This window comes from Apteryx rowi, unplaced genomic scaffold (assembly GCF_003343035.1).
Source record: "Apteryx rowi isolate R43461 unplaced genomic scaffold, aptRow1 scaffold_308, whole genome shotgun sequence".
NCBI lineage: Eukaryota > Metazoa > Chordata > Aves > Apterygiformes > Apterygidae > Apteryx > Apteryx rowi.
In genome coordinates this window covers 895,291-920,042 of record NW_020449508.1, presented here as the reverse complement: position 1 = coordinate 920,042, position 24,752 = coordinate 895,291, and the positions used below count along the sequence as shown (strand labels likewise).

At 39.0% G+C, this 24,752-nt stretch overlaps 1 protein-coding gene across 4 annotated transcripts in view; it reads left to right on the top strand.

The window, feature by feature from the left end:
• Window positions 1–118: 118 nt before the first annotated feature.
• Window positions 119–24,752, top strand: part of LOC112968240 (cohesin subunit SA-2-like) — a 64,231-nt gene continuing 39,597 nt past the window's right edge. For 3 of the 4 annotated variants that reach the window (XM_026070281.1, XM_026070279.1, XM_026070282.1), the window contains exons 1-11: window positions 119–195; window positions 638–818; window positions 5,627–5,711; window positions 6,328–6,474; window positions 7,930–8,026; window positions 9,023–9,099; window positions 12,577–12,648; window positions 15,078–15,282; window positions 16,385–16,536; window positions 19,213–19,286; window positions 19,719–19,842. In XM_026070281.1, coding sequence (XP_025926066.1) covers window positions 775–818; window positions 5,627–5,711; window positions 6,328–6,474; window positions 7,930–8,026; window positions 9,023–9,099; window positions 12,577–12,648; window positions 15,078–15,282; window positions 16,385–16,536; window positions 19,213–19,286; window positions 19,719–19,842 — 1,077 coding nt within the window. In that variant the 5' untranslated portion in view covers window positions 119–195; window positions 638–774. Of the gene's footprint in view, window positions 196–637; window positions 819–5,013; window positions 5,082–5,626; window positions 5,712–6,327; window positions 6,475–7,929; window positions 8,027–9,022; window positions 9,100–12,576; window positions 12,649–15,077; window positions 15,283–16,384; window positions 16,537–19,212; window positions 19,287–19,718; window positions 19,843–24,752 lie in introns of those variants that run through there. The other variant, XM_026070280.1, reaches the window with a different exon arrangement.

Below are 24,752 nucleotides of genomic sequence, written 5' to 3'. Positions count from 1 at the left end.
CGGCCGGCGCTGGGGAAGGGCGGGAGGGGGAAGGCGCGCGCTCGGCCGTTGGGGGGCGCGCGCTCGGCCGCTGGGGCCCGGGCCCCTCCCCCCGCCGGCCCGGAGCAGCGCAGTGCCGCGCCCGTGCACCGTTGCTCCGTCCTCCTGCTGCCGCCTGCGCACGGTCGTGTCGGGGGATTTTACGCGGACATGCAGGTGTGCTAGGGGCCTGCGCGTCCTGGGCTGGTGTTCCGTGGGTGTGCTTCGTTATCTCCCCCTGGGGAGCGGCGGCGGCGGGCTTGTGGCAGCCCCGGGCCGCTGCGGGTGGTGGATGTGGGGCGAAGCGGGGCGCGGGGTGGGCTTGTGCTCGAGGGGAGGGTGGCTGAGGAGTGGGGTCTCGGCTGAGGGGATGGGAGGTCAGCGGGGTGGTGTAGCCCGTGCGCTCGGTTCGCGGTCCCCGTCTCTGACAGCGGGCATCTTCGCAAAGTGCTGCCTCTTCAGAGCTCCTTCCAGGTGTAGTGGTCATACCTCCAAATTTCCCCCTCTGCATACATTTTTCTTTTGAAGCTTTTCTTTTTTTTTCTTTTTTTTTCTTGCAGGGTTTGCTTTTTTCTTTAGAAGAGATGCCTAGAATTAATTCTTTTCATTTTCTTGACAGTGTTTTGCTGCTATTAAGTCCAGAAGAGCCAAGGCGGTGAAGCTGTGTCTTTGTTACTCTTAATCATGTTCTTGGTGAAGTTTCCTCGAAAGGAAGTGTTAGCTTGCTGTTTGTGCTGCTGAAATAATGTAGTAGAAATGATAGCCGAGCCCAACCCAGCCAGCAATCTTCCCAATCAAAAGTAAGACAGGCACAAGTGCCTGTAAAATGTGTTGGTAAATTGGGGCACTATCCCTTTACAGTTTGTATACTGTAGATACTGGGAGGGTCTACAATGTGTTATTTTGGGTGGGAGGGAGGAAAAAAGGGATTTGCTAGGTACTACATGTTGATACTAATGTCTGTATTTTATTGCCCCTTGAGTATAGTTTAGCATCTTCTTAATGTAGTGTTTTATGCTGATGTACAAGGACCCTGATCTTGCAAGCTGTTCTGTGCCTTATTCAGTACAGTGCATATGAGCCTACTTTGAAAGTACGATTCAGTGGCAAATTTAGGGTACTGAGGGAGAAAAGTGCCAACTAATCTGTAGTCTCCCCGTTGGCACTGTCAGTGCCAGTGCATACCCCTTGTCACATCACAGGGGAGACAATGTGCTTCTCTGTATCTTCCCTCCTTTTAAACAGCTATGGTCAGGGACGTAGTGTATGTTTTCAGTCATTAGTTGAGATGATTTATAAACCAGACAGATTGATATCATTGTTTACAGAATGTACTTGGAGGTAGAAATAGCAGGTATAAATAAGTTAAGTGGTAAAGCTAATACATTTAGGCACAATTTGTCTAGAATCAAAAAGTGAAGCTTCTTAGGTGTCCACTGTTGTGTGCTTTGGACTCCTTGCATCCTAGTCCTTGCTGATCTTGTCACCTTCTGAGCAAGTCTGCTCCAAGTCTGTCACTTCATTAAGCTCTACAAAAGCTGTGAGATGTATTCCTCCTAGTTCATGATGACAATTAATGTAGCTTCCGAAATGTCTTTTCCAAGATGTTTCATCTGAAGCCAACCTTTTAGTTTCAGAAGTGCCGGGAAGGTATCTGGGAATTGCTTAGCTGAGCTTCTTATGTTGCTTCTAAAAGGTGAAGCAGTTGTATTGGAATTTCTAATTTAAGAATCTGTAAGTAGGAGTCTTCCAGTAACATAGATTAATTGTCCCCTTTACACAACTAAAGGAATATATTATCTCTCTCTATGTTAAAGAAGTAGCTTTCTTTTCAAATGTGAGTTGCTAAATCTGCTCCAAATGTTTACAAAGATGAGAAAATTGAACTCAGAAATGCTGAAGAGAGTATTGTTTCAGGACTGGAAGAAAGGCTTTGCTTCCTTCCTACTTCAAGTGTTTTATAAGTATATTCAAGTACTAGTGAAAGGACTGTATTGTGGCAGACAAGCCAGGTAAAAAGCCTGTGAGCCATAGGTAGCATGGTCTAAAGGTCAGAATTGTTATGAGATAGGAAAGTAGTTCTGCCTATGTGTCCTTATTGCTTCCTGATGGAAAGAAGGTAAATGACTGAGAATTACTTAACAGTGCACCAGGCAGTGAATTTAGATATGCCAACATGTTCGATATGGTGTAGGCTAACGGGGAGGGGGGGGGAAAGGCAGATGAATACTTCAAAATGCGCCACACCCACTGTTGCACTGATATCCTTGAAAGGATGTTAAATGGAGTTATGCATACTGATCAGTGCAGTAGTAACCATGTGTCGTCCTTGGGTCTAGTAGTTCCTATTTTGCTCAAGAAGATAACAGATAAAAGGATTTCTTAATTCTTTTTGCAATTACTTCAACAGAGTCTCAGCTGTGCTGATAAAAATCCCATGAAAATACCTCACTGAATTTTAAGTGGCTCCATGGGATCCAGTTTCTAGGCTCTGGTCTAACTCCTGCAAATGGTTAAGCAGTTAAGTTCTGCCTTATGAATAGCCGTACTGGAAAGATCAGTATTTAAAGAAAAGGGGGTAAAAGAAGCTAGAGTATTGATAGTATCTGGGTTTAAAAAACTCCACCAAAACTAAATAAAATATTTCCAGATTCAGTGATATATATATTTTTTCACAATCCTCTGTATAAAGAAACCAAATGAGAACAAGCAATAAGAGCTTTTTAAGGAATGCAAAATAAGCCTAAAAATTAGGGAGCTAAAGAATACCTAAAATATAGAAAACCTTACTAGTCTAGAAGAACTGTTAAGTTCATAATAAAGTGAAAAAAAAATTTTTTTTTCAAGGTGGTGTCAAGCTGTGATGGCTCTTGATAGGTTACTCCCCTGCCCCCCCCCTTGCAATTTTATTTGTTACAGGGTCATGATGAAGGATCTTTTAAAATAATTTTTAAACAGGTAGAGGCCTAAACCTGCTTAACTGTGTTGTCTTTGGTGTGGTGTTTGGTGTAGATTGACTTTTGGAGCATGGTGCTTCCTGTGGCAATTGCTATGTGCAGTGGTGCATTGATAACTTAAGTGACTAAATAGCTTTTTAGTATTTGCTTTGTGCCTAGTTACTTTCATTGTGTGTTTAACAGAGATGCTCAGTATATGTGTGAAAGTTCAACTGGCATCATTGCATAGGGTATATCATTTTACTTGGCATTATTAGCCCAACATGCGAAAGTTGTAGGTCACCAGTCTCTTCCTCATTATTGCAGGTTCAGACAGGCTAGGTAAGCATGCTGTTCCATACAACATTCATTCACTTACTTTGTTGAGCGCCTTTTGCTACAGGCACCTTTTACCAGGCATGAGTTGACAAAATAAGTAGCGTGGGGTCAGTACATGACATCTGTAGTGCCATTAATTCAAAGTGGTTTTCCCATGTGCATCTTGCTTGCACAGCAGCTTTAACACCTCTAGGATTTTCTTGGGAAAGAGCTGCATGAGGTAAAGCTTCAGTAAGGTATATTCTAGACGTAGTTTTAAAAGCACTACATGTTCAGACAAGTACTTGACTGAACTGTCTTACAGCAATTTTGATTTTTTTCATAATTTAAATATTTTAATTCAAATTGGACCCAATTATGGTTGCTGCAATGAAATGCATGTGTGTTTTGATTATGGGATGTGGCAAATTCCTACGTAGTACGTAGAAACAATTCAGGAAGATTGTGTGAGAGTATATTGAGCATTAAGGTATAATGCAAAAACAGGAAACATAGTGAAATACTGGCTAGCATATGAGTGGCAGTTTTAGTAAAAGAGCATAGATAGGAACATGTTAGGTCCATAATGTTGCATTCTCCTTTGAAGTCTAGAGTAAAAGGACTTACTTGCATAGGAGAAGCAGCTCCTTGGCAAGCACTTTTGAATTCTCTTTGTTTGTGGTCTGTAGAAGAGTCTGGGAAGAGACTGCATCAGAAAAGCAATATGTATTGCTATCTTTTTTTTTAAATTTTATTACATGTTCTTTTGAACTAGAAAGTTTTTGGTGGTGCTTGACTTAATCTCTGTGGCTCACAATCAGAAATCAAAGAAAATATTTTGAAAACTTAAGCAAAGAGTTGCTTATAGCATTCTGACTTGGTTGTGAGCTACAGTTCATCCCCTCTTTTCCATCACATGTAGAAGTCTGTGCAACAGATTTAAGGATTGGTTCATTCTGATTTGTTTCCTTAGCTTCTATCCATCAAACACTATGGTACTCTTTGAACTCTTCTTTSACAAGAAGTTTGTTAAATTTAACTTTAATGGGACTTTTCTCTGTAAGGAAGTTAAGCATTTGCATAATTTTATTTAGAAATTTGACATATTTTTGTAGAAGCTATACAGCAGCATATGACTCTTTGGAAACCTAATTCCACATCACTCAGTTATGGTGAAGTGTCCCAATAGATTCAAAAAGTAAACTGAAATGTTTTTATTTAAAAACATCTATCTGCTCTTACTAATGAAATAACATCCGGACCTTGGTCCTCCAGTTTCTGCTATGCAGACTCAGGATTTGCTTTGCCGAGGCAGTGTCTGACTGAAGCTGCTTGGGAAGGAAAGGAAGAATAGTGTTTATCTGGCATTGATAAACCTAGCTGGACTCATGCTGGCTCTGCATCCAGCACAGTTAATTCTCCATCTTTTTAACCAATATGGGATTTCAGAGAGTTGACTATATCTGACAGTATGATACATTGTTTTGTTCTTCATAAAGTGATCACTTGACTTAGTACGCCCTTTTGTCATAGCAGTAGCATGAACATTTAAGTAATTGTACGCTCTTATGTTTACTTTGTTTTTGTGCCTTCTTATAGCACAAGCCAACTGGCTTCATAGCCTGGCCACTGTAGTTTGAAAGGAGGTCATAACAGCCAGCTGCCAGTACTGGACCTGCTGCACAAGTGGGATCCAACTTGTCTACTCAAACATGACTTTTGGCAAAGCATATTGTTAGCACTGGAAAATACTGAAAAAATGGCATGATTTCATTACAGATAAATGTGTGGTTTCAGCTCTCCTAAAAGGTACATCTTTCTTTGTAAAACAATTCCTCCATCATATGAGAGACAACCTGTGAATTAAATGTCTTATGTACCTTTTTTCTCCAACATGATTTATAGAGAAAGTAAAGCAGTTTCTTCCTCCCCTTTTGAGTCACAGACCCATCAAATGTTCTCGTGTTTTGTGTAGAAGACCCACGAAGTTGATATAGAGCTGTATTATCTATTGATGGTGCAAAGCTGTTACAGGCTGCCTTAAATCAACGTCAGCTTTCCATTGCATTTACTTACCTTCTACTCGATTGATGTCTTTGATAGAGTTTCACTAGTTTTCTAATTATCTGTGAAATCTTTTAGGAAAGAAAATAGTTTGAGAAAGGCTCCAGATCTATATTGTATTTTTGAAGTTAGTTATTTAGTTTCTTAGCAACAAAAAAAGAAACCCTTCCAAGCCATTATATATAAATAAAATATTAAAATTCTTATGTATGCTTTTATTTTCTGTATATATTTATTTAGTTCTGTGTTGTCACAGCTATCCCCTTCAACATTTGTTTGTTATGCTTCAGAGAGAATGCTGTCCATGATGAGACTGTGCCTGAGTCTGCTGTGCAGAATGGCAGCTGTTTGAGAAATGGCAACCTGAAAACACCAGTAAGCTAACTTTTCATGATAGAATTTATTTTCTGTCTCATTCAGTTGGTACTAAATTGGGTCTTGCATAAAACAATGACAACACAGTGCATCTAAAACCTAATCACTGGCTACAGTTTGACCGCCAAATTCTGTTGGCATCAGAACCTCAATACTGGGTTTTGAACAGTCAGTTCATTTCAGCATGTGTTCTTTCTTAGTTGCCCATTTTATGCAGCTGATGCTAATTTGCAGGCTGTGTGCTTATCTGGTGAGTTAACAGATGTAGAAGAGCTGTGCTTGCTGTCCACTCTTCAGAAATTACAGCTGCCATTGAAAAATGCCTTCCAGGTAGTACACAACTGCTCAGCAGCTTCTTTCCAGTTATAACTTCCTATGTTTACGTATCCTTGTAGAGAAAATTTCAAACTGGTAAATTCTTTCCTTCATCACCCTCTGGTACAGTCATGTTTGATATGGTTTTGTCAGTGTCAGTGAGACTGAATAGTTGGCATTCTGGGGAAATCACTAAAATGAGAGTAACATAAATGTGTTATAAAGGGATAATTCATATACCAGTGAATGGATGTTACGTGTTTCATGTTCTCACATGCTTTCTTCACTTGACTTATTTCAGAGAGAGAAACGGAAGATCCGAGAACAGTGTGAAAACATAAGGAGAAATTCCTCCGATTGTAGAAGAGTGAGCCATCTGCAGAATGGAGAAGTGGTTGAAGCAGTTACATTGTTTGAAGTGGTTAGCATGGGGAAACGGGCCATGCAGGTATTTCCAGCTCTAAATTCTGAGAGGAGTTAGTGGGAGGGAAGATGGATAAACAGTGGTCATTTAAATTATTTATTCTCTGGAGCACTAATTTTTTTTTTTTTTTTTTGACATAAATGGGAGAAACATATTTGATTGGAAAAAGGTTATGACAGTGATTCTTGAAAAGAATGCATCTTCAAGAAATAAGCAAAAAAGTAGCTGTCAGGTATTTAAAAAGAGAAAAGAGATATGTACCTAAACCAGTTTTCCTAAAGCATTGTCTGAACATACAAAAAGAGAGTTATTTTAAAAAATAAAGAAAATGTTCATCAGTAGAAAATGTTGGTTGCTCAGGATTCTGAAAATAAGGCCATTTATTTAAGAGCCTTCCTTTACACATCCTTTTGGCAGTTTTCCTTTGTCCCCATTTCAATGCAATTTGAAAGCACTTTGTATAATAGTGAGGTTCCTTGTGCCTCTATCTAGTTAGTAATTTTCTTCAGTATGATGAAGCCTACCTCCCTATACTCTGTGTGTACATGCATATGTGTATGTTATGTTTGTATGAAAGATTAGAAACTGGAGCCCCAAATATTTTTATACAGTATTATACATATGCCTCCAGTGCGCAGTGTCTCTATGTGAAGTATGTCTGTGCACACGGAACGTGTATTTATATTTTGGATGCTAAGGCCCCAGTCTTTTAAGGTCTTTGTGTGGATGCACTTTTGCTGTGCTACAGCTGTGTGAACTTCAGCAGGGCTCCCGGAAGGGCCCAGAATCTGCTGTGTGAGGCATGGTATGAAGGGCTTGGAAAGGCAGTAGCTGAGACTCATCTGCTTCTGCTGGAATTCATCAGACCTGTGGGGCAGCAAAAGTAGGCTGAAGGCTAGATGATTTGTTCCAGCAGGTCCTGTGTCACATGCAGGCTGTAAGCTGGACTGTCCTAGAAATGAAATTTGGAGTTGTTTTCTAACTTAAGACTTGTAGTATGGGAACTATTTCAGCCTTCTACGCAAACGAGGCAGAATAAAAGAACTTCCAGAGGCCATTGCTAATATTAATTATAAGATTGTGCAGAATTTAAATGCTGACAAAAGACCCCAGTGAATCTACTACTTCAGTGCTGGCAAGAAGTCAGGAAGAGGACATTTTGTGTTTTATATATTAAACTTATTAAAGCTGTGGGGTTTTTTTTCCCTGTTCATAGGAAGCAAAGCATTTGTGAAAGGCAACATTGCCTCGAGCAGAACTTGTGAATGAGCAGTTCAAGAATTCATTTTGCCCCAGAAGGTGTCTTTTACATACTATTAGAGATGGAACAAAATGATGTGGAACTTGGTCCCATTTTTATAATTGAATGAAGACAGAACAATGTTAGTTAGAGTATATCTGCATTATGGATGTCCTCAGTGGAGTGTGTGGCATGCTGGGAGCAGCTTCTGACTATTGAGTTTCTTTAATCTGTTCTAGTCCGTAGTAGATGACTGGGTTGAAGCTTATAAACAAGACCGGAATGTGGCACTTCTAGATCTGATCAACTTCTTCATTCAATGCTCAGGCTGTCAAGGTAATTCACCCACTTAATAGCCCTTTGCTTTGCCTGTGGAGTGGGTGAGGGTCATTTGAATTATGCTTTCTAAAACTGATTTTTTTTTTCTCCAATAAATTGTGTACTTAGAATCTGGACTGTTTGCTATTAGTCCTAACCCATTTGGAGTTTGTTTTAAACAAAGAATGTTATCGGTCAAATTCTTCAACTCTGTGTATGCAGCTTACCAACTCTGAGAGCTGTCTTTGAAGATGGTTTGCAAGGTCAAGTTTCTGAAGTGGCATGTCACATCCCTTTGCAGAATCCCCACATAGGAAATACTAATTAAATTAATTTAAAAGTTCTAATTAAAATTCTGTATTTCAGTTGCCATTTGTTTGGTAATTTTCTAGTATCATTTGTTTTTTCTAGTATCTTTGTTTGAAAATAAACAACTAACAAATTAAGCCCCGTGCTTTGGTGTCTAGAAGAGCAACCAGAGGGTTGTGAAGCCATCTAATTATTTCGTAACAAACACTGAGATGCAGTGACTTCTGGGGATGGTTTGCTAGCTAAAAGCTTCAGGATGGAAAATGAGTATTTAACAAGACTATTCTGTTTACTTGCAACTTCTGAGTGTATTTAAGCAGCTAGAATCTACCTTTTACATGTCAAAATTTCTTCCAGAACTTTGATTAACAATGCCTTCTCATATGGAAAGTGTTTTGGGGTCTTGGACTTAGGGGGTTAAATTTTAGCAAATCCTTGAAGTAAATGAATGGTCAAAGACAGTAGCAGTGCTAGACAATGTGGGGCAGGTTTCTCTAATGAGAATTTCAGTTTTGGATCATCAGTATTTTCTACTATAAATCTATTTATGTCACCCTGTACCACTGCAAACGCAGATAAAACAGTGTGAGCCCCCCTTTCTTTATATTTTTGAATTTAATTTTGAATTTAAACTCCTTGCAACAGTTTGGACTTGATTAATGTAATATGATTACCAATAGTTCTTCTATTTACAATATTTTCTAGGCATGGTAACAGCAGAGATGTTTCAAAGTTTACACAAGAAGGATGTCATGCGAAAAATGACAGAGACTTTTGATGAGGTAGGCACAGCTTTGACTTTGCATGGTGTTTTTATATAAACAAGATGCTCTACCTTAATAGCCAACCTGACAGAGTTTTTGCTGGTTATCAGGAGTACACTTCCTTCCTTCAGGAAGATAATCCTGTTTTCCACAAGAGAAATTTGATGTTGTAAAGACCCATGTTAGCATCAGCAGAATAATTTTTGTAAGTCACTTTTATTTTCAGAGTTTTATTAGGGTTGTTTAACTGCAGTCTTTCTGAATCTGGCATTTGCTTAGGAGCTCTTTTGATGCAGTTTTACAGAGGTAGATATGACCTGGCCTGGCAGCAGGTAAACAGTTCCTTTGGTATCTGTTGGATAGATGGTTTTAAAAATGTTACTGTGGATTATTGATGAGCTATTTTAAAGATAATTTTTCACTGATATTTTTATTTGAATCCTTTTCTCCCATTTTGCTGACAATATGAATTTTTGTAACTATATTTTGTCACATGAAAGAAGAAAGATGCATTTGTGATTTTGGAACACTGTCAAAACAATAGTATCTCATTTCTTGAGGTTTGTTAAGAAGAATGCGTACCTTTACAATACCTTTTCTCTGTTTGACTGATCTTTGGCTGATTATGCTAACATCAAATTTTCTGCTGCTCTCTCACAGTTGCTTCTGTGCTTTTTTCTGTATTTGCCACCTCTGAATTGATTTGTCAAGCTGCAGCCATCAGCCTTGCTTTAACTGAGCTTTTCTCAAAGACCAGCTGCTGCAGAAATTCCCACAGAGGATGAATTTGCCAACATGTTTTTTTTCATTTTAGAACTGTGGTAGCAGTTGGGCTAATTTTTGACAGAAATGATCCGATATGTGTCTGGCCATATGAATTAATAATCTGGCACTTCTTTCACAACTAAATTAGCCCTGAGTAGCAGCTGTGATAGGGCAGGCACTCATGAAGATATGAAGAAGTGATTATTGTTGTTATCACCCTCCATGTGTTACAGCTCTGGAACCTTTTTTTCCTGTCCTGGTGGGGGGAAAAAAGAAAGTTCTACAGTTGCCTTAGAAGCCGTATTCTGCATCCTATAAAAACAAAGCAGCTTTGTTTTTTAGGCACTCTTTTAACCTTCTAATGAAACATTTTACTTATGAAGAGTACTAAGTGATAATCCTTGTACTTGATATTTCTCAAAGCTTGTATCCTTTTTTCTGTAAAACCAAAAAATTGAAAACTAATTCTTTTATCCTTTCGGTTTTGGGAATTTTTCGTTATTCTGGGATTCATACGTCTGTTTTTAAAAGACTGTGTGAAGACCTTAGTCCTGAAGGCCTATGTATGCATGCTTAACTTGGCTGTTGTGACCATTCCCATTGTCATGGAGAAAGTATTATTTTTGAATCATACTTAATTCATCATACCATTGAAGTGTAATGGCATAGGTAAATACCTGACAAGATCTGGTGAAACACTCATCTCTATCATCTCTCTCATCTCTTTGCAGTGTGCAAAGGTACTGCTCAGCAGTGTGAGATGATATCTAAAAGCTTTCAGTTACAAAACTGAAATTATTTTTAGCATGGTTCAGAATACATAGAGACAAATTATTTTTTTCTTAATCCTGAATCTGGTGAATTCCAAAACTCTTTTTGTCTGTTTTTAAATAGACTAAMCCTAAAAATCTCCAAAAATGATTTATGCAGAGTGAAATATTTTTTAAAGATAGTATCTGTCAGCTCGTTTATTTACCATTGATATATTAAGACTAGTATAAAACCAGTATTAATATATAAAGAATTATTTTCGAAGTGACCATTTTTATATTACCACAGTTACTAGGTGATTGAAAAAATGCTTGAGTATTAGACTGATTTGTGTTAAAGCAGAACTGTGATAATAGGGATTTCATTCATACCATCAAGTTTTGTGGGCTCAAGTCTACAATGAGACAGGTGGAAGGTAAGTCTTGAAGACAGACAGAGGGAGAAGTAGAAAATGATGGTTCTATGGCTCTTACAGGCATATTGTAGTTGCACAGAATATGTTTGCAAATGCATAGTAGTTCTGTTTAAGAGAGATTTTTTTTCATGTGAAAAATGTAGAACTCTCTATAAATCTAAATACTGAGCTTGATTCTGCATTGCTTGTGGAGGTAGAATGCTCACTGAAATCAGTCTTCATGAAATATAGGTTTAACCTTTTAAGTAGTAGAAAGAGGATCGAAGTAGTTTGTTATTTTAAAATGAATTGTTTCCTCTTTGTGTTTGCATTTCTTTTCTCATACAGTTCTCTGTCATCTTTTTCATAAATATGATGGAAGCATGACTTAGTGAAAGTTATTTGAGAAGTATTACCATACAGGACTACCATGATTGCTACCATATTTTTGGAAAACAAATGATAATAGTAGTAAAAGTACAAATGAAGGTGGAGAACATTACCAGATATCTACTTTGTTAGCTGATGTTCCCTTTTGATTTACATTGCTTGTTTCTATCATTCAGAGGATTGGAAAATTAAAGGTTCAGTCTTGATCCTGTGATTTAACTGTTGCTATTTAATTAAGTAATTGCAATGCTATATCTGTTTACCCATGCATCCTCACAAAATTCTCACTGATGTTATTGAGAAAATATATGCTGGCATCAGAAGCAGATGATGATCTTAATATTGTCATTCAGATGCGCTTATTTCCTGTTTGTGGGCCATGATACATCTGAGTGGAGAAGTAGGCTTACCTTTAGAACCACTTCTTTTTGTCTTCCCTCTTTCTTCGTCTCTTCTGTTTCTCTCTTCTGCTTTCCTGTGTGTGGCATTTTATTTCTTGCAGCCATTCTTTGTTCTTTTGTAGATTTCATTCCCTCTCTCGTTCTTTTGCTGAAATGTTTAGCAGTAGAAGAGAGAAGTTTATGGTGCAACTGTACAGTCAGATGGGGATAGAAATACTTGTAATGTTTTACTAAGACTAATGAAGAATTGCAGATTTCATGCCTTTTGTCTTGGAGTGATTGCAGATTTGAGGAAGTTTCTCTGTATCAAGTCATACTTGTTCTGAAAATATTTCTCTATAATTTGAAAAGCTCAGTATGGTTTTCTCGGGTTCAACTGGTTAACAGTACCTAGTTACAAAGTGTTGGAGAGGAATATATACTTAGACTTCTTGGGGAGGCATCTCTTAGAATTAATTATGAGGACCATACCCTGCATATGTCTGCTTATAAATTTTAAACACAAGTTGTCTCTTAGTTGTATCAAGAGAACTCAGGTTTTATATAAAGTGCATTTTTCATCTGCTGATGTACTTATTGGTTATAAGTAAAAACTAGATGAGAAGGGATTAGATTTTGCTTAATGTGCTGGATTGCATGAGGAATGTGTAATATAAATTGTCCTAAGTTTTAAGTCTTTTAAATACAATGCACAATTTCTGCTATTCTTATCTTTATGAATCAAATGTACAGTTTCATCAAAAAGCTTTTACAACTTTCTCTCATGCGTTACAGGAAACGGGGTTGCAGTACAAGAAATTCATGGCTTATCCTTGGATTCTGACAGTTACTTGGCCAGTGGACATGGTAAAAAGCTCTCTTGTAGTTCTCTGTGACTGTAGTGTATAGTTTTCTACAGCTGTAGTTGTCTTCAGTTTAGGTGTGTGTGTCAGAACTAGTCACCGTAAACTCCCTGTTAGTGAATGGAGGTATCCAGTCACTTCTGAGGTCTATTTTGTCTGGTCTGTTTTAGACCTCTGGTTTGGAATAAACTCGCTCATGCTTTGGAAGTGCCCATTTCTTATTATTGATTTTAAGGAAGGTGACCCGCTGAACTGGGTGAGATGAATTGCTCTTAAAGTAGATAGAATGGTGTGTGTCAAGTTACAGTGGTATTCAAGAGGATTTTACCTCCCTTCCAGCAAGTTCCACGTGCACACGTGTGCACACATGCACACACATGCACACGCGCGCACACACATGAGGGTGCACACACACAGCTTTTGGTAGACAGATTTGTTCAAAAACTTGTTGCATCAAAATATTCTTCTGCAAACAAATGTTTGACTGGAAGAGTATTTTAAGAACAAAAACTGCTTTTCTGCAATGCCTCTTTCCATATATCACCTGCAGCACTGTGGAGCGTTCATCTCAAATCCTTGTTGGCATTTCAGTCTGGCTTTCCTGTCTCCCTAGACTTTGGAAGAAATGGAAGAAATGAACAATTCCAGCATGACTCAGAGCAGGAGCCTCACTTGGGTGATTTGAATAGTTGTCTGGAAGAACCCGTGTTAAGCTCCTAATCTGACATGGTTTCTGGAAGTAGAGCAGCTTCTCTCTACTGGCTTTTGAGGGATTCTAAGGCAATCCCAGATCAGGTGCTGAAACTTAGGCTGTGTGCCCCATTGTGCTGTTGGTATATTTAGAATACGCCTATACCATTATACAGTATCTCAATATGGTATACATGGATAGGACAAATGCTTTTTAAAGGTTAGGATCTTTTCCTGCATTTATACTGCTTTTCAAATTGAGGAGTAAGCTACTGTGATAAGGTAGGTATTTCCTGACATTGCAAGTTCTCTCTGCTGTCTGTCTCTTGATCAACGAGCATTGAATGAGGCCTGCTAGGGGGCTTCCCCTTCTTACTTGGCACTTGCTACTATTAGGCCCTGAACTGATTCTTGCAGTCTGATCAGGAGTGCATCACAGTTCCGAAATTACTAATGTGCTTTGGGTTGCATGCATCCCTGAGATCTGCCTGTAACACATTTGTGTTTATTTTCCAAGCAAGCAGTATGCCTTGTGCTTTGGAGACAAAGTTACAAGAACAAAAGCATAAAGTGCACTTAAGATGTACTTAAGGTTATTCTGGGTGTGAAGCTGCCCTTTGGAATTCCTCTGAGAAGGTGTTTGGCTGAATAGTGAAGGACCAGCTGAGTAATGTCCTGCCTTTAGGATGCTGTTTTCCATAGTGAGTGGCGTTTTGGAATTCCCTGGCTCCATTAATACTTGGAAACTATCAGGATCCAAAGAATATTCAGAGTCATTCCTGGGATTAATTATGATGCCTTATCTTTCATTAGCTCCAGTGTCTGTGAGGTACAAATGAAAGATTCAGGTGGTCTGAGGTTGGAATCTATAAAGTCTTTGCGGAGTGTTCTTTACACCAGGCTTACCATTTTGTCTGGGAAGTCATTTGAACTTCCATCTTTCTGCTCTCTTCCTGGCAGTACCAAATGTACTGTGATCRCTCTAGTGGCTTTATCATAACTTACCTTCTGCATAATATAAAAGGTATTACCTGCTTACTGTTTTCTTTGGAGGTTTCCAGAGACTGAGGTGTTGGTGGTATAGGTGAGCAACACAGTATTTGTTGTTAAGCTGTAGCCTGATAAACTCTCTAAGCTGTCAGTGCTGCTGGGAAAACAATCCCATCCTGCCCCACACCACAGTTGTTTGTTTTCACTTCCCTACTCTCTGCCCTCTTGGGTAGGGGACATTTGTGTAGTCACATGCTAAACAGGCTCAGGCAGTTAGTCCAACTAAAAAACAATTTGGCAAAGTAACAGTTTTTTGAATCATACCAGCTCCTGATTAATTTTACTGCTGCAGGAACAGGAAGGAAGGGGCAGTGGGGAAACAGTTACTACCTGCGAGGAAGTAGAGGAGGCCAGGAGTGCTGGTGATTTATGCCAGTGAAAGGTATTTATGGTACTGTGGCCTCACAAAAGTCTTCTCCTGTGTGTCCATTCACATCTACCTCACATCTGTTGCTTTCTCATGCAAGCTGTCATGACAGTAGCTCTGATGAAGCTAGTTCGTATCCATGCCTGCCTGTAACTTTGTTGCATGTCCCTACCTTGGAATCCTAACTATGAAAAAAGTTACTGGGGAGCTGAGATGAAACTGATTGTCAGCAAAACTCTCTCTGGAGTGAAGTGGGAGAGATGTAAATGGTGTACACGAACAAAATTGATTAATGAGTTTCTCTTTATTCTTTTTTTCTCATGTAGGAAAATGAAGACTACCCACTCATCAGAACAGGACCCTATTGGAAGAAGTTCAAAGCCAATTTCTGTGAATTCATTGCAGTGCTTGTACAGCAGTGCCAGCGCAGCATCCTGTATGATAGCTACTTGATGGATACCATCATCTCGCTGCTTACAGGCTTAGCAGACTCTATGGTCAGAGCATTTAGGCACACAAGCACTTTGGCAGGTAAAACAACTCACAGAAGTGCCATAGACCATAAGTTTTGTTGATTTGTATGCTAACAAAAATTCTCAAAACTGGAAAGGTCTCTTTACTGGAATGATTGTTCTTTTCATATGCATTGACTGTGCTTTGCTCCTAATGTATGCAACTGTAATATAGTTTGTTTCCACATGTATCTGAATGGAATTTGGAAGATTTAGATATGGTATATCTAGACCAATGGCTGATATAAAAGAGGATGTTTGAAGTTTTTGAGGAGCTCAGTACATCAAACTTCTGTGAAAAGTTCAAATGCAGTTGCCTGTATTATTTTGATATTTAGTGAGATCTTTAATGTCTGAGATAATTAATTTTAGAATTATGCTGTGTTCTGATGTTTTAGCAGTAACGGATTTTTTTACGGTCAGTCTTTTATTTCATTAGTTTCCCTCCCCCCATACATAATGCAAAGAGGTTACATTAAACACCTCGCTTATGAAAGCTTCCCTTGGAGAGCTGCTATTCTTCTGGTACTTGAGCTAAAAAGAACACTGCTTGTAACATGTTTTTATTTGATGCAGCATGATGATATTAAAGTCACTTTTTTTTTTAAAAAAAAGCAAGTAAGTGCCCTCGCTGCTGTGTGTACAGCCCTAAAGTACACTGTTTATTTTAAAGACTTAAAAAAGCTCTTGAAATCTACGTGAACCAACATCTAGTGATTTTTAGAGGAGTATTAACTTTTGTCAGTTCAAGTAAAAGATGAGCCATTTTCCCAATTTTTTTTTTTTGTTACTGCAACTCACCTGTTCCACAGCTCTAGATTCTTTTGCAGAAAAATCTATGTTACATAAACTAAGAAGAGAGTTGCCCAGTAATTTACTTCTCTTACTTTGGCCAAAAGTTGTAAATCACCAGTAATATAAATAAATTTTCCCTTCTGGTCACCCTCTGCCTTTAAAATGAACATTGTATTTTAAAACAAATTACTGTAATCTAGTATTGTTTGCATTTGGGATAATAAACTGGGTTTGGGTGACCATGTCCTTTTTGTGGTAAAGTGGTGAATATTTATGCTTTGTATCTCTGAGCTAAGCTAAAAAAATTGGTTTTGTTTCCTTTTCAGCAATGAAGCTTCTGACAGCAGTTGTAAGCATACATCTGAACCTTGACGTCAACAAGCATAATGCTCAAAGGTTATATGAGGTGGAGGAGAACAGGATAAGTGGCAAGAGGACCAGTTACAGACTTGACCAACTACAGAGAAGAAGAAAAGAGGTTAGGCAGGTTAGGGGAATGCCAAATCTGGTAGCTCAATAGAGGCAAGGTTGCCACAGGTCCATGCCCCCAGGTCCAATCAGTAGCAAGACTGAGCATGTATTCCCAGTAGGCACACCCACAAATACATGTACATATACACACACATGGCCAGTCACACAGATCAATGCAGAGAGAAACATTCAGCCCTCAAACACAAACAGCACCAATGACCTCATCCTGTTCCCCTTTCTGGCTGATTAGGATGATCAGCTGGCCCCTGGATCCCTGGTCTCTCTAACTGCTGGCATCTGGGTATGTGAGCCCTGAGGTCACAGCCCAACTCCAGTTGCTGATACAGACCCGTCACTCAGAGATGCACACACAGGCAGACACAAATATATGCTATGGATCCCCAGGTAGCTGTCCTTGGACATGCAGTCCCTCCAGTATCTGGTCCTGGATCCTTGCTCTTCCCAGGTGCTTCACCCCTTAGAGATATATGTAAACACACACAGACATACACACACACCAGCAGGTGTCCTGATTGACTCCCAGACCCTRTGGTCTTTCCGGCAGTTGGCTGGGACTCCTTTGATCCCTCCAGTAGCCTCTTGTGGTCTCAYCCTTAGCCACACACATACGTACCTGGCTTCCAGGCCACTTAACTTCTGGCTAGTCTGGCTTGATRCTCACTAGTGATCACATGCTGGCTTGCACCCTCACACTCACTGCAGTTGCTGGCACCACAGACACAGGGGCCCCTGTGGCTTGTGATCTGACCCTGGTTGTTGGCACTTAGAACTCCGTACGCACAGGTGCAAAAACAGTAGGCATCCCCTCACTCTGGAAAATAGCTAGAAATGGAATTTAATAAGAAGACAGGACAGACGGCGCTGATCAGGTGCAGGGTGTGACCAGATGAGCATACTGACCAGCGCTGTTTACATGCAACCAGCCCGTTTTATCCCATGTTTCTTCCTCCCCAAACCACCTTTCCCTGCCYCTGGTTCCTCCCCTAAACATCCCATACTAAGTCTTGTGCAATCCCCAAATGCTCTTCCCCTGCATACCATAATGTGTCCCACTCTCCCATAGGCAGTAACCCCCCTCCCTCAGTCTGAAAGGTGATCTGGAGAGTGGCTCACATTGACTCACTGTGGTGGGTGTCACCCCAGGTCCTTGGGTTTTATGGCTACCTGTGACAGCCCTGGGAGGGGTTGGGACAGAGGCTTGTTTCCCTGCCTGGGTTATTGGGGTTCCCCCACCTGCCAAGTGCTCCTTCCTGCATGTCGAGACGAGCCTTTTATGGGCTGATTGCTCTCCCATAATGGGCCTGAGAGCAGCTGGGTGAGGGTATTATTCTGGTTCTCTCAACTGCCATTGTCCTTCTGTGCTCCTTTATGTGTGTGCAGAGGAGCTTTTGGTCACATAACCTAGCAAGACAGGTGTTTTATGTGGGAGATGAGTGAAGATGTGAAAATATGGATTGCTGACACCTTGCTTTTGGGTTACTGCAGTTCTTTGAGTTTTATCTATCAAAGGCATGCTGTAGAGCAGTTCTGACTGAACAGATTCAGTGTTACAAAAATGACTAAGGTGATAACTGACCTATCTATTGTTAACTTGAGATGTCTGTCCTACTAATTGCCTCTTTAAATTGACTCATTAGCCCTTGATCTCTACACAGATACAGTTTTGCAAACACATTTACTTGCATTAGTAGCTTTGATATTGTGGGACTCCAGTTTTGCATATGTTTATGCAAATTTTGAGCCAAAATGTTAAGTCTTTGATTGGATTTCATTGAATGAAATGAATGAAGTAGAAGGCAGGATAGAACAGTTATCTCTGTGTGAATAATAGATGGTTAAAATGGTCTTAAGTTCAAGAATGGCCTCTGTCTCTTCTGCTGTTCAGCTTCTGCCATTTCTTCTCTGCTCAGCCAGACAGCTCCTTGTCACTTCCCAGAGATGGGCCTTTAACTATAAGAAATAATTCTAGTTTGATGGCTGAGGTAACTTGATGTATGAACAACATCCTGCTCTGCTGACCTTAGAATCAATTACCTTTCTTCTGAGCTTTGGATGCCCATGGGTTTTTCTGATAGAAAAATGGCCCCTTTTTCATGGGAAGAACTGTTTGGGTGAGACGGAGGTTCTTAGCATCATCATATTTCTGGTCTTATGGGAAAAACAGGAAATGTGTATGGGGGGGAACAAACTTGTCACTTTTCTTGATGCCATCCATGAAAGAATGTTTTTATTGACTTATGTTTCCAGAAGTTCAAAACTAAGTTTTCAGGGCTTGGTTAAAACACATGCTAGTAGTGTGCTATAGATTAATTTTGAGAATTCCTTTGCCTGCCTTTCTTCCATTTCTGTTACAGTGCATAAAAAGRGGACTTGGACCTATATGCGAGGATCATTTAATAGTTGTGCTGTATCTTTCTGTGTATTGACATGACTTTCTGTCCTGATTATCCAGATTTGTAGCTGGTATCTGATAATCTTTCATCAGGACATAGCTACAAAAAGGCCAATTCCTAATGTAGCTACAGATCACTCAATTTTGTGCTGGTACCATTTTTTGGTGAGATTTGCACTGCAGTAGCCTTGTGAAGGCACTGATGCAGCTTTCTCATGTGAAGCAAATTGGTGGGAACAGTATAAACAATAAGTTCTCTTTGTATTTCAGTATGAGCAGAAGCTTCTGGAGATACAGAACATGATGGATGCTATTTTCAAAGGGACGTTTCTAAACCGTTACCGGTAAGAATAAAAATAAAGCTGTGATGTGTATCTGCTTTCCCAAGCAAATCTTGCTCACATTGCCCAGATACCAGAATGAAATTAAACATCTTAGAGGCACTGAGAGTGTCAAGGAAAACATGTAATCAGTTGATTTTTTTTTTAGAGAATTTGGGCTTAGAAAGGGACCTCTGTTAAGTGCGTTTCTGTTAAGTTCTTCCTGCTCAGTATTGCTAGAAAATGTCCAGAGCTTCAAAATAATTACAGTATGAAACATTTGTAGCTGAAAGTAGGTTACTTGTTGATTAAAGATTAGCTTAAAGCATTAATATGAAGATATTTTTAATATTTGGGATTGTACATACTTTTGCAATTTCAGAAAATAAAAATATTGCAACTAATTAATATTAATTAGGTATTTTAGTGTGCTAATATACAGTTTTATAATTTCAGTGATGTGATCCCTGAGATCCGGGCCACCTGCATTGAAGAAATTGGCAGCTGGATGAAAACATACCCAGATGCCTTTTTAAATGATAGTTACTTAAAATATATTGGGTGGATGCTGTATGATAAGGTAAAGTTTTAATTTTTCTTACCTCTTTATGGGGGCAGTAGAAGGAAAACTCTTCTTTTTAAGAATTTAAATTTTAGGATTCTTAAGAGTATATGTTTAAAACCGTGGTAGTACCAAAAGAATTTCCTTTCTGCCTCATTTCAGGTTTTAATTTTAAAGCCATCTTATCACTAAATAACAGAGAAGCACTGCTACAGAACTAGGAGAAGTGATCAAGTGTGTGTCCCTGATTGTGCAGTTTTTTCATGTGTTATAAATGGATTGAATTGGAAACTATTCTTACTAAATTGTAACATGGACTATATCCTTTGAGTACATGCAGTGTTAAAAGTTGGCTACAGTTCTGCTTTAAGTCTTGGTGATTATATCTAAAATTTTGTTTTATTTTATAAATATGACAGATAAATATTACCAATCACAAAATACTCTGCAATATCATATTTCTCATTTGGAATTAAATGGATATAGAAATTTTTGCAGAAAGCTTTTTAAAATCTCACCTTGTTATAGTTGAGGTTTTTCCTTAATTATTATTCTCTCTTTGAAACAATTTTTTAATTTCAGTCATTTGCCAAAGGGGTTTCTCTTTTCCTTTTAGTAACTATGTTTTTATTTTTGAGTAGAGATGCACTTGTAAGAAAAGTTAACTCAGAAATATACTGTTCCTCATGCTTTTAAAAGGCATGATAAATTTTAGGGAGAGAGAAATATTTATCATCAATGGCTAATTACTGGAATCTGCATGCTATACTTCTGCAGGCCACCTTTTAAAATGTATCTAGCTCCTGTATAAATTCTTAAACATCCTCGCTTTCGTTAGGTGGCGTTTGTGTGCTGTGAATAGAATGGCAGTTTACAACAAAGCCAGGAGGGGGTGCACGAAGCCTCTTATTTCCCTATTTTCTGCCATTACTGTAAAGGTAGCATTTAGATTTTATTTTAGAAGCAACAAATCTATCAGGAACTGTTGTGTTTTCCTGCAAAAATAGTATCTGATCAGAACGTACCAGCTTTTTAGTTTCAGTTGAGAGAGTTCTCAAACTATGAAGATAAAAAGTCATTTTTGAGGATGATGTTTCTTCATTCCCGGTGCTGTACAGTGACAATTAACAGCTGGTGTCTCTGATTAATACATGCAGCTCATCCAGTGCCTTTTATTGGGAAATGAAAAGGATGTTTTTTTAAAGCTTATGTGGAAGCAATGTAGATGCCAGCAGAGTGAGATAAGGTCAGAAGTCTTCTATATTCCAGGTCTGGCTGAGCCCTGGTAGTGTGCCATTAGTGGTGGTTRCAGTCCTGGCTGTGCTTTGTGACTTGTAGCCACTGTTAAGCTGCCAGAGTCCAAAGTGAGAGCAGGGCATTTTTGGCAGTGACAGGGGCAGCAGTGCTTTTATATATATCTGAATGTTATTTTCCACTACTCCTCCTTAATAAGCATTTCCATTCCATGTTGATGGGGTTAGGCAGCAAGAAACTGATCACTCCCAGAGCCAATTTTCTTTTTGAATATAAAGTAGAGATGTTTGCCAAATAATTTAGGCCCCAGAGTTGAACAACCATAAAAGTATTCTAATTGTGGGGAAAATCTGGGCAGGATCATCTACAGCATTGTAAACAGAGATTAAGTTCAGTCATTTGGGAAGCTTTAGAGAAGAAAGAAAGTATAGAATTAACATTTTGTCTTCAAAGATTTATTTGAATATAATTATTCCTTTTTGTCCCTGAAATACCATTTTTCCATTATACTTTATCCCAATATTAAACATTTTATGTTTTTATGAAAGGTTATTTCCTAGATGCAAGAGGGTGTTCCAAATTCAGTGGTAATAGGCTTAAAATTGTATATGAAAATCTCTTGTTGGCCCAGTAAGACTTGTGGAGCAGTGATATAAACAGATAATTTTTGCTGATGTATTTTTAAGTGTTTTATGTTCATCTGCTACAAAAAATTTAACTTTTTTTTAATGACAAACAATACTTAATACTAAATCTGACAGCTGTATGCAATTAAATAATGCTATATATAAGCCCAGTCACCTATCAGTGCATTTGTGAAACCCAGGCACCTAACTGGTGCTCCAAGGGGATACCTAGCTACTAATCAGCACTCGGATCCAATCAAACCAGTGCTGATGTGGGCAGCAGGTGTTGAAGGGGAATGCTGTGGAGAAATCAAGTTGAAGAGCAGAAAAATAGAGACGATCGAGAGTAAGAATGAGAGAAAGTGGAAGGCAGAAGCAGCAGACAGGAAAGCAGAGGCAATGAAAATGGAGATGYACGCAGACACTTGGAACATCACAGGTTATTAAGCTAGCTTTGTCTTGGACCTCAGGGCAAGTTGTTGAGCTTTTCTCATTAGACTATAAAAAAACACCCCAAACAAATCCTGTGGGAAGCAGGAACTTTCTGTTGAAATGAATATTTGTGTCCTGACCATGTGATTCTCCTGGCAAATTTCAGCTGATTGAAAGGGTTTTCAGTTAGGCCTTCCATTCAGCCTGGCCATAGAAACTGGTCCCACTGTTACAGCAATTTCTGAATACTTCTTTCTTCAAATGTCCCTGTTAAAATACTGATGTTCTGCTCCAAAGATCATCTCCCTGTGTACATACTGGCATTCTTTGTGTGGGCAATTTCTTTTATTACGTTTTACCTCAACAGGACGTAAGCTGAATTGTCTATGCAAATCAGGAATATTTCAGATGAAGACCTGGTTTTCCCAGTTTATTCTAGGGAGGGTGCATGTGTTGAGGAGGAAAAAAAAGTGACCCAGCCCAACCTCATTGATTTGTCCATCTATAAGATCTATAGCCTTGCTCCTATCTCACAGAGATGGGGGTGAGACTGAAATCTCGTAACTGAATGTGTCTAAGTGCTGAAGCCCATGTAGAGTTCTTTGTTGTCACTAGAGCTGTTCGCTGACTTCCTGATTTTCCATGTCAGTCTGTTTGCAGGCCAGAGTCAAAATACACTACAATATAGCTGAGGGACAGTGTGTGTTCAGAGCATCCTGATGATATGCTTATATAATTCCCCTTCACTGTGTGACAGCTTTGAAAGACTAAACAGGCAGATATTTTCTCAAGATCAGAATGGTAGTTTTGGTGAGGGGAATAGACGGTAGGGTATTTGTATTTGCTTGCATTGCTGTCAAAAGGAGATGAAGGTAAGTGAGTGAGGTGGTTTTAGAAGGATGTGAAGTACTTTTGAATAATGAAGAACCTGCAAGGAGTGATGAATCTAGGAAAGGAAGAGGCATTTGAGAAAGAGACAATGCAGCTAAGCTATAGGAAGATAGCATAAATAGTCACAGCAGAAGTAATTGTTCATTTTTAGACCCTAGAGATAACTTTCTCAACACTTAAAAGAACTGTACACCTACAGGGTTATGGCTGAGAGCTTTTGGGTGGGAAGTGAATACGTTAGAAGAAGGCAGGTGTAGTTTAATGCATTAAACTTTATATCTGCAGACCTACACTTGAATGCCACCTGACTGACAAGTGCAAATGACATCCATCCTTAGCTATGTTCCAGGGGCTATATGACCATCTAACAAACCAAAACTGTCGAACAATTTTTATTTTTTTTTATTTTTATTTTTTTAGCACAAATGCAGTCCTTATTCATGAATACAGCCTCATAATAAAATATTGAGGGCAGCTCAAGTCAGCATTGCAGTACATTGGCTGAGCTGAGTTCATGTAAGTTTGCAGAGCTGTTGTCCTTGACATTCATGGCAGCAGGCAGTGATGAGTAGCAACTTTAGACTGTTCCTGAATGGAATTCCATGTGACAGAGCCCTTGTAAGAAGCAATAGTTGGGGCCAACAGTTTATTTCTTGGACAAGGCCCTTAATTTTAAAGAGATGAGCACAACTTGGAATGTGTACTGCATGTGTGTCACAAATTAGAGAGCAGTGCTCATCATTGCCTGTTGATCTTTCTTTTTATATTTCTAGTAACTGTTGCCTTATGCAAAATTGTCAGTCAAAGCCTCTTGCTGGATATCGTCCTTTGCTTTCCATCATAAGCAAGTGAACAGGAACTTGTAGTAATGGATAGCCTATGTGTAGGTGTTCTCCCATCTTGGGTTTCCTTGATTTTCCTTACTGCTATTGTTAGCAGCAAGAATTAAGGAAGAAATATGAAGAGGCTGTATCAAAGCCTGCAGTTCATTCAGGTGTCTCTACTGATATCCTTGGCTATATAAGTTCATAGAACAGACTGATTTTTTTTATGTAAGATTGTCAGAATGACTGTCTTAATGACATTAAAGCTTTTGCCATTTGAAGTACATTAGCAGTACACCTGAGATATTTAGAAGTTGGATAAGGAAAAGTGCTCTTTTTTAAGGTGTTTGTGAAGTGTCAGTGCTAATAGCATGAAGTAACTCCTTGCAGAGATAAGTATATTTGGCCTAAATTAAATAACTACCTAGGTGAAAATCAAAGCAACCCTTCCCCCCCAGAGTGCTTAAAATACAGAGTAATGTTCCAGTGTAAAGCAGGAATGGGAGGAAAAAGGCATAACATCTAACTCTGTATCTATAGGGACCCACAATGATAAGCTAGTGCATTTCTAAGATGCACCTCTTCTTTTCGGAGTTTTTTTCTTGACTGGAATTTCTTGAAGTCCTTATCCATGTTTCACTTCTGTCTGAGTCAAGTCTTGAAAGGAAACAAGCAAAGTCTGATGTACGGAAAGAGTGTTGGTTGTATTATATAGGTCATCTGTATTCTTGTCTTTGCATATCTTCGAAGGGTGAATTGCACAATTCCTCCATTTTTAAATTCTGTTTTCTATCAATTGTGAGATCTGTGAGGGTTTCTTTGGCTCTTAAGGGAGCCTAACACAAACTTTGAGGACTTGAAGTTTGGCTCACTACTGGCTTCCTGGGTGTGTGTGGGAGAG